Source organism: Nematolebias whitei, chromosome 22, assembly GCF_014905685.2.
Source record: "Nematolebias whitei isolate Nwh7 chromosome 22, NemWhi1, whole genome shotgun sequence".
Taxonomy (NCBI): Eukaryota; Metazoa; Chordata; class Actinopteri; order Cyprinodontiformes; family Rivulidae; genus Nematolebias; species Nematolebias whitei.
In genome coordinates this window covers 3,834,231-3,842,052 of record NC_056519.1, presented here as the reverse complement: position 1 = coordinate 3,842,052, position 7,822 = coordinate 3,834,231, and the positions used below count along the sequence as shown (strand labels likewise).

Genomic DNA, 7,822 nt, shown 5'->3' with positions numbered 1-7,822 from the left:
TGGGATGGATGAGATGAATGGGATGGATGAGATGAATGGGATGGATGGGATGAGATGAATGGGATGGATGGATGGGATGAGATAAGATGGATGGGATGGATAGGATGAATGGATGGGATGGATGAGATGAATGGGATGGATGAGATGGAAGGATGAGATGGATGAGATGGATAGGATGGATGGATGAGATTAATGGGATAGATGGGATGGATGAGGTATATTTGAGAAGTAAAGGACTTTGGGAATGTTTCTGCTAAAGAAGAGTGTACGTTCTCGTCTTTATGGAACTTGGAGTAACCACCAGATGTTTTCATTCATTCATGGACACGTTCAGTAAATATCACTTGAACCTTCACGCAGACCGATCAATGAAGAAAACAATAATTCAGAGGAAGCAGGAGCGACGAGGCCACTTCTCATGTTGAGACTCGTTGAAGCTCCGAGAGCAGAGCGTCGCATCAAAGACTGAAGCCCCAGCAGCCGGTGAATCAGCCGCCGTGCACGTTAAATCAAGCAACATTTCCTGGTGGGGCAGGTTCTACTGTCAACACCTGAGCTCCGATGAGGCCGCATCACATCTGATTGTTGCCGTGTCGCATTTTCTCCAAGCAGAGCCAGGAAACGACTTCCTGCACCTGCCCTTCCAAACGACAAACACAGGTGTGGAGTCAGAGTCACACGCCGCTTTTCATCGCTCGTCCTCACCTAAACTTCTGCCGTTCAGTCCGCTGAGTTATGTTTCCACTAAACACACGTCGGCTGAAACGTGAACGCAGGCTGCTGCACGACTGCCGAAGTCTGCTGAAAAGCTACAAGAAGCAGGACACCCAGCTAAAAGCTAAATTTACAATAAATAAATAAGATCAAAACATCAGCTAAAAGATGAAAAAAAAGCTAAATGCAAAAAGTTAAAACTAAAGGTAGCCAAATGCTAACTAATATATATAAGAAGCAAAAGCTTAAGGAGCTAAAAGCAGCAGAGTGTTAGCTAAAACTAGCAGAACAAAAGTAGATTTAAAGCTAAAAGTAGCAGGATGCTAGCACAAGTAGCAGAAACCTGGCTAAAAGTTGCAACATGCTTGCTTAAATAATGATAGCTAAAAGCAGCAAAAAATAGCTAAAAGCAGAAGACACATGGCTAAAAGCAGCAGACAGATAGCTAAAATTTAAAAAAAAGTGTACAAAAGTCTGGCTAAAAGTGGCAGCCAAACAGCTCAATGAAACAAAAGGCCAGACAGATAAAAGCTAAAAGTAGCAGAATGCTAGTTAAAAATCAGCAGAATCTGTGCTAAAAGTAAAAGAACAAGATCTACAAGAAACTAAAAGTCAGCAAAAAATTGACATAAAGGCTAAAAGTATCAGAATGATGATGAATGATAGCTACAAGTAGTGAAATACTAGCTAAAGGGCAGCTAAAACAGCACGCATGCAGAAGTAGATTGGATGGATATTAATTTTATATATTAGACACTAGTTGAAGTAAACCAGCTGAACTGGTCTGCATTTCTTTATTAGCTGCTGTAAACAACTTGCTTTATGCTGCTTTTAGCTTCAACCTTTATTGTAAATAAAGTTTTGTCTTTAAACTGCAGTGTTTTGTATTTTCCACAAATTTTACAAAGAAAATAAAAAGTTGTGTACTTCGATATTTTAAATGCAGTACATCGATGCCAGCTAAAGGGATCAAAGCAGCTAAAACCAGCTAAAATTCCAAGGCTAGCGGACATTACTAGCTATGGTAGATTTAACTTTAACAACTAGCTTTGGTTAATTTCTTTATTTTGGATGAATCAGCATAATTTGTATTAAAAACATAACGTTTCATTAAAGTGATGCTAAGCCAACTTTAAGACACAAGTCTGACGTAAATACAAACAAACAATTTTATGATTTCAAACCTTTTTAAACAGAATTTATCTTCACGATGATGTTACTGTTGCTAAAGGAGGAATAAATCAAAAGGCAAGAATAGATTTTGTTATATTAGAATATTTGTTTATGGAAAGCTGAAAATAACCAAAGGAAAATAACCGGCGGGTCTGAGCCCGAGCGGAACGTGCAGGAAGTGCCCGTGTGAGACGGTAGCGCAGCGGGACTGACCTTCGAGCTTCAGGTGCTGCACCGTGCTTTCCGGCAGGGAGTGGAAGGAGTTCCCAGGAAAGTAGGCGGACGGGCCGAACGCGCTGGACTTCCTCTGCTTCAGTATGTGCTGCAGCAGCTCGTACAGGACATCCCCTGCAGACACGCAAAGGTCAAAGGTGAAACCACGACTCCCGCCGACCAGTCCCGCGTGACACATCGTCTTCTCAGGGTGCTGTCGTCGTTGCTCAAAGTCCCTGAAGCTAGAACAACGATGAGCATCAGGACGACAAGTCCAACTCCAACACAAAGCAGAGACGGTGGTGCAGCGTGTCACGTCTTCAGTCCTTAATGGTTTGCAGGTGAAACTTATAAAGTGGAAACAGACGCAGGGCAGCGTTTGGGTCCCTACAGATTTTAATTCTATTTATCTTTGAATAATCAAAGGCTGATGGAGCGATCTGTCACTGTCCTAATAAAACACTTTGTCCTATTGTTTTTTTATTTATTCATAAAGTAAATAAACTCGGAGCAAAGGAGCACATTAAAAACGAAAGGTCAGAAAAACGTCACTCCAGTGAGTGAAGCGATGTAGAGTTAAATTCATTCATTTATACACCCGTGTAGTTTAATGTTGGTGGTCTGAAGTAATAATGTAACTTTTTTATTACAACAAAACAACAACAAAACTGTTAAACGATAGACGAATACTTACATACGTACCACTGCAGGGGGGGGTCATAGAGCCCTTCTTATGTAGTAATTAGTTTAACTTTTATTTAAATTGCACATTTTACATTTCATTTCTGTTCCTGGATGGTGTATGATGAGTTGTACTGGAGGCTGCGCACTAAGGAGGGCAAGAAGGACTTGTATCGATTGGTGAGACCGAGGGATCAGGCTGGAAAGGATGTGCAGCAGGCTAACGTTTGGTCTATCGTTTGTTAGCCACTTGTTCTTTTTTAACGTGATGTAGATCCTGAACATCCACAGCCATGGATTTTTGGCAAAGTGACCCCCTTTGTTCTTTATACTTACATACGTACTACTGCAGGGGGGTAAAGTGCCCGTGTAGTTTAGTGTTGGTGGTTGGAAGTAATAATGTAACTTTTTATCACACCAAAACAACAACAAACTGTTAAACAATAGACAAATTCTTACATACATACCACTGCAAGGGGGTCACAGAGCCCTTTCTCTGTAGTAATCTACTTTAATTAATTTAACTGTATTTAAATTGCACATTTTACTTTTCATTTATTTTCCTGGACGGCGCATGATGAGTCGTTTGGGAGGCTGGACACTAACGAGGGCGAGAAGGACTCATCGACTGGTGAGACCGAGAGATCAGGCTGGAAAGGATGTGCAGCAGGTTAACGTTTGGTCTATTGTTTGTAAGTAGTTTGTTCATTTTTAACGTTATTTAGATCCGGAACATCCACAGCCATTGTTTTTTTTGGCAGCGTGACCCAGATTGACCTCCTTTGTTCTTTACTGGTAACGAGGCCCGGATGTGTCAATCCGTCTCCTGCCTCATCGTGAATGAGACTCTCAGATACTTTGCTTGAGTCGTTCTCTGGATTTATTTGTGCACATTCGTGTCACAAGTACCACTTAAGTGCAGCTCCAAGTGGAGATTTACGTATTTTCTCTCCATTTTGTGTCTCCAACCAGCCGCAGGTCAGTAAAACGTGTAAAACATAAAAATCACACGTCACAGCTGAGCCAAAAAACTGGCAACATGATGCTGTTTAGCAGAAAACAAGCGGTCATCAGGTGTAAATGGACCGAAGTGTCATGTGATCCCGGCATTTTCCTTCAAGTGGTTACACAACAGGGTTAATGAAGCCGAAGCAGGAAGTTGTCTGAATGATTTACGGAGCTTTGTTTTGCCTCAAACCGGCTGTGTGACAAAACGTTTACACAGTTCACAGGTGAGCTCCGGCTGCAGGTGGACGGCACCGGCTCGCTTTGTTCAAGTGTTACCACAACAAGGAAATGATTCTCATACAGGAAGTGATGTTAACACACGCAGGGCGCTTTCAGTTCTCGCTTTCTGGTCCGAGTCGGACTGAGGGGGAAAATTCCTGCTTGCTGCCTGGAGAAGGCTTTGATTCTTATCTAAAAACCGGTTCGTTGTGCAGAAAGTCCAACATTTATTCAGACTTTCAGGGAACTGACGAGGGTTCGCCTGCTTTAGCTTGATGTGATGTTAGGGATCCTTCAAGAACGCAGCAGGGACTCATGGGAACTTAGAGCCGTGCAAAGGAGGAAACGGATGAGTCACAAATCAGAAAATGGCTCTGTTCCCTAAAGTGACATTTCCACTAATGTCACCGAGCGCAGGGTGTAACGCCAACAAACGAGGTTCAGCTAGGAGCTAAAACAACCTGTGAGGGAATAAATGGAGCAGATGTTTCCAATCTTTCTCCAAAACATCTGTTTCTTCACAGAATCCAAAACGACGTCAACTCGCCAGGAGCCGTGTTTACTGCCGGTAAAAAAAAGGTGTAAAACAAATAAAGCGGGAAATGGTTTTGTGTATTTACGGCGTTCTTCGAAGCGCCAAACCCTCACATCAGTCTGAATGTGGAGCCGTTAATCATCCGTACGGTTTTTATAATTTAACTGCTTCTGCGTATTCGCATCAAAACGTTCAGCTCGTTCAGAAACACCTGCTGAAGTTTTTTTGTCTTTACGTTTTCCCTCAGAAGCATCATGCCTCTCCGTTTGTCTTTAGCTAATCTGAGCTTTTTGTTAATGTTTTGCTGATTTGAGGGATTAGCTATGGCTTTGCTAATGTTGCTGCTAGGGATGTGCTTGGTTTAGCTTTTTGCTCCTAATCTGCTTATTTTAGCTTTTAGCTACTGTTCTGCTGGTTTTAGATTTTAACTGTTTTGTTCATTTGAGCTTGTAGCAACAGTTCTGTTTATTTTACCTTTTTGTAAAGGTTTTGCTGATTCGAACATTTAGTTATGATTATGTTAGTTTTAGCAACAGTTTTGCTGATTTTAACAATTGGCTACGGTTATGCTTCTTTTAGTTTAGAGCTACTGTTTCGCACATTTTAGCATAGGCTACTGTTTTGCTAATTAAAGCTGTTAATTAGAATTTAGCTCATTTTATCTTTTCGCAAATGTTAGTTCTGCAAGTTGTAGCCTTTAACTATGATTTTGCTGATTTGAGCTTTTAGTTATGATTATGCTAGTTTTACCTTTTAGCAACTGTTTTGCTGATTTTAGCTTTTGGCTACTATGCTACACATTTTAGCATAGGCTACTGTTTTGCTGATTAAAGCTGTTAATTAGAATTTATCTCATTTTAGCTTTTAACTAATGTTCAGTTTGTTTAAGCTTAGGTTAGTTCCTCAAGTTGGAGCCTTTAGCTATGGTTTTGATGATTTAAGCTTTAAGTTAGACATTAGCTAGTGTTTTGCTTGTATTTGTTTCTGCTATTTTTTTGTTCATGCTTTTTAGCTATTATTTTGCTGGTTTTGATTTTTAACCCTTTCATTAATTTTAACTTGTAGCTGTGGATCTGCTTTTTAATATTTTAGCTACTGTTTTGCTGATTAGAGCTTTTAGCTACAGTTAAGATAGATTTAGCTTTTATCTATTGATGTGCTAGTTTTAGGCTGTGATAATAATTTTGATGAGTTTAGCTCATAATCATAATATTTCAAGTTTAGCTATTAGCTAGGGTTTTGTTGTATTGACATTTATTTTAGCTACTGTTCGGTTGGTTTTACATTTTAACTGCAGTTTTGTTCATTTCATTCTTTAGCTTCTGTTTTGTCCATTTTAGCTTTTAGCTTCTGTCTTGCTACTTTAAGCTACAGTTTTGAGCTTCAGCTTTTAGCTCGTTCTGGTCATCATGCTGACAACACTCTATTCAGCGAAGCACAGTGGTGGCAGCACCTTCCAGCAGGAAAATGAGCCGAAGCACACAGCCGAAACATTCAGTGAAGCTGAAAATCTCTGGTTTGATTTAAAATGTGCTGATTGGGGTGGGGGGGTGTTATCTGTGGTCATAAATCTAGTTTTATGTTCCAGATATAAATCAAACTGTGAGGAAATTAGGGGGGGTGTCGTGTGCCTGCTCACTGCTGTTGCCAAGGCGACCGTTGAGGTTGCTGTGTACTTCCTGATCAACCGTCTCCTACTTCCTCCCTCAGCCATCTGTGTGGCAGCCCCCCCGACACCCCGTCACCTCCCATCACCTGCTTCTTCTGAGAAGTGTTTCTCCGGTAGTTTGTGTGTGTTTGAGGAGGAGTACCGGAGTGGGGGGATCTGTAGCGGAAGTCCTCCTTGGTGAGAAGGAGCAGGGCCTTGCCGTTCATCTGGAAGGTGCCGCTGGTGATGGGCCGCAGGGCGAACTCCTTCTCGGCCCACCGCAGCCACTGGGCCACGTCCTCCCTGCTCCAACAGACTGGCTGCAGACCTGGGGGGGGGGGGAGATTTAGTGGAGAGAGAAGAAAAATGAGCTGAGTGACGAAGAAGCAGAAGGACCGAGGGAGGAGGGAAGAAAGAAGGAAAGGCAGGAAGGAGGGTGTGGGGGAGGGAGGAAGGAGGCGGTAAAAAGGATATTGAGGAAGTGAAGATAAAAGCCAAACGGAGGGGAGCGATTACGGGAACGGCAGCAGAGATAAAGAAAAAAAAAAGACGGAGGAGAGTCAGGAGACGGTGGGCTGGAGGGAGGAGGCACCGAGAATGAATCATCCAGAGGAAGAAAGTATCGACGTTAAACATCGAGTTAGAAAACTTGGAACAATAATTCACAAACTTTCAGCCCCCGACCCGCAGAGTGACTCCAAACACTGCAGGTTCAAATCTACAAAACCTTCAGCACCAACAGAGCTAATCATTTTTATTGATTCAGGACTGAAGCTGTTGCAACAATTATGGTGAGAATCTGTCTTAAAGTATCGTGAGCTTTGAGAAACGACACTTTATTGGTTTGTGAACAGACGACAAAACAGAAACTACAGAAACTGCATTTCCTGCGAAAATGAAGAGTGAAGAACTTGCTGAAAACAGCTGAAATTAGCTAAAAAAAAAAAAACATTCTGAAATGTAGCTGAAATGGAAGAACAAGCCAATATTTGCAGGAGAAAGCAGAAAGAACACAACTTTGCTTAACTAGATTTAAATAAGCAACATTTAGCACACAAATGAAGAAAATAGCTAAAATAAGATGAATTTAGCAAAAAAAATTGGCTGAAAAGTAGCTGGAAAAGGCAGAAAGAGGCTTAAACTACTAGAAGGAAACAGAAAGAAATGAAATTAGCTAAAAAAATGGAATTAGCTGAAAAAGCTAAAATTGTCTTAAAACAGCTAAATAGTAGCTGAAATAGTAGCACAGAGTGTAGCAGTAGAGAGTGGTGAAGGCTGCACAGAAGATGTTGGAATCAGCCTCCCCACCATCACAGACATCTACACCTCCAGATGCAGGAAGAGGGCCATCTGCATCATGAAGGACCCCACTCACCCAGCACACACACTTTTTGTCCCGCTCCCCTCAGGAAGGAGGTTAAGGAGCATTAAGTGCAGAAACACTAGACTGAGGAACAGCTTCTACCCTGAGGCTGTTAGACTCATGAATATCTAACCAGAATAATCACTGAAAAAAAATCACATGTTGCTGCTGATCTGTTTCATGTTGCTCCTGATCGGTTTCATGTTGTTGCTGCTGATCTGTTTCATGTTGCTGCTGATTTGTTTCATGTTGCTGCTGATCTGTTTCA

The 7,822-nt window shown here is 41.7% G+C and overlaps 1 protein-coding gene across 1 annotated transcript in view; it reads right to left on the bottom strand.

The window, feature by feature from the left end:
- The window catches only part of etv6 (ETS variant transcription factor 6), a 33,383-nt gene that overhangs the window by 3,867 nt on the left and 21,694 nt on the right, over positions 1 to 7,822 (bottom strand). Inside the window, exons 3-4 of the mRNA XM_037696263.1 lie at positions 6,355 to 6,519; positions 2,101 to 2,235 (exon numbers count right to left, since the gene is read on the bottom strand). Of these exons, the coding sequence (XP_037552191.1) occupies positions 2,101 to 2,235; positions 6,355 to 6,519 (300 nt within the window). The remainder of the gene's footprint in view (positions 1 to 2,100; positions 2,236 to 6,354; positions 6,520 to 7,822) is intronic.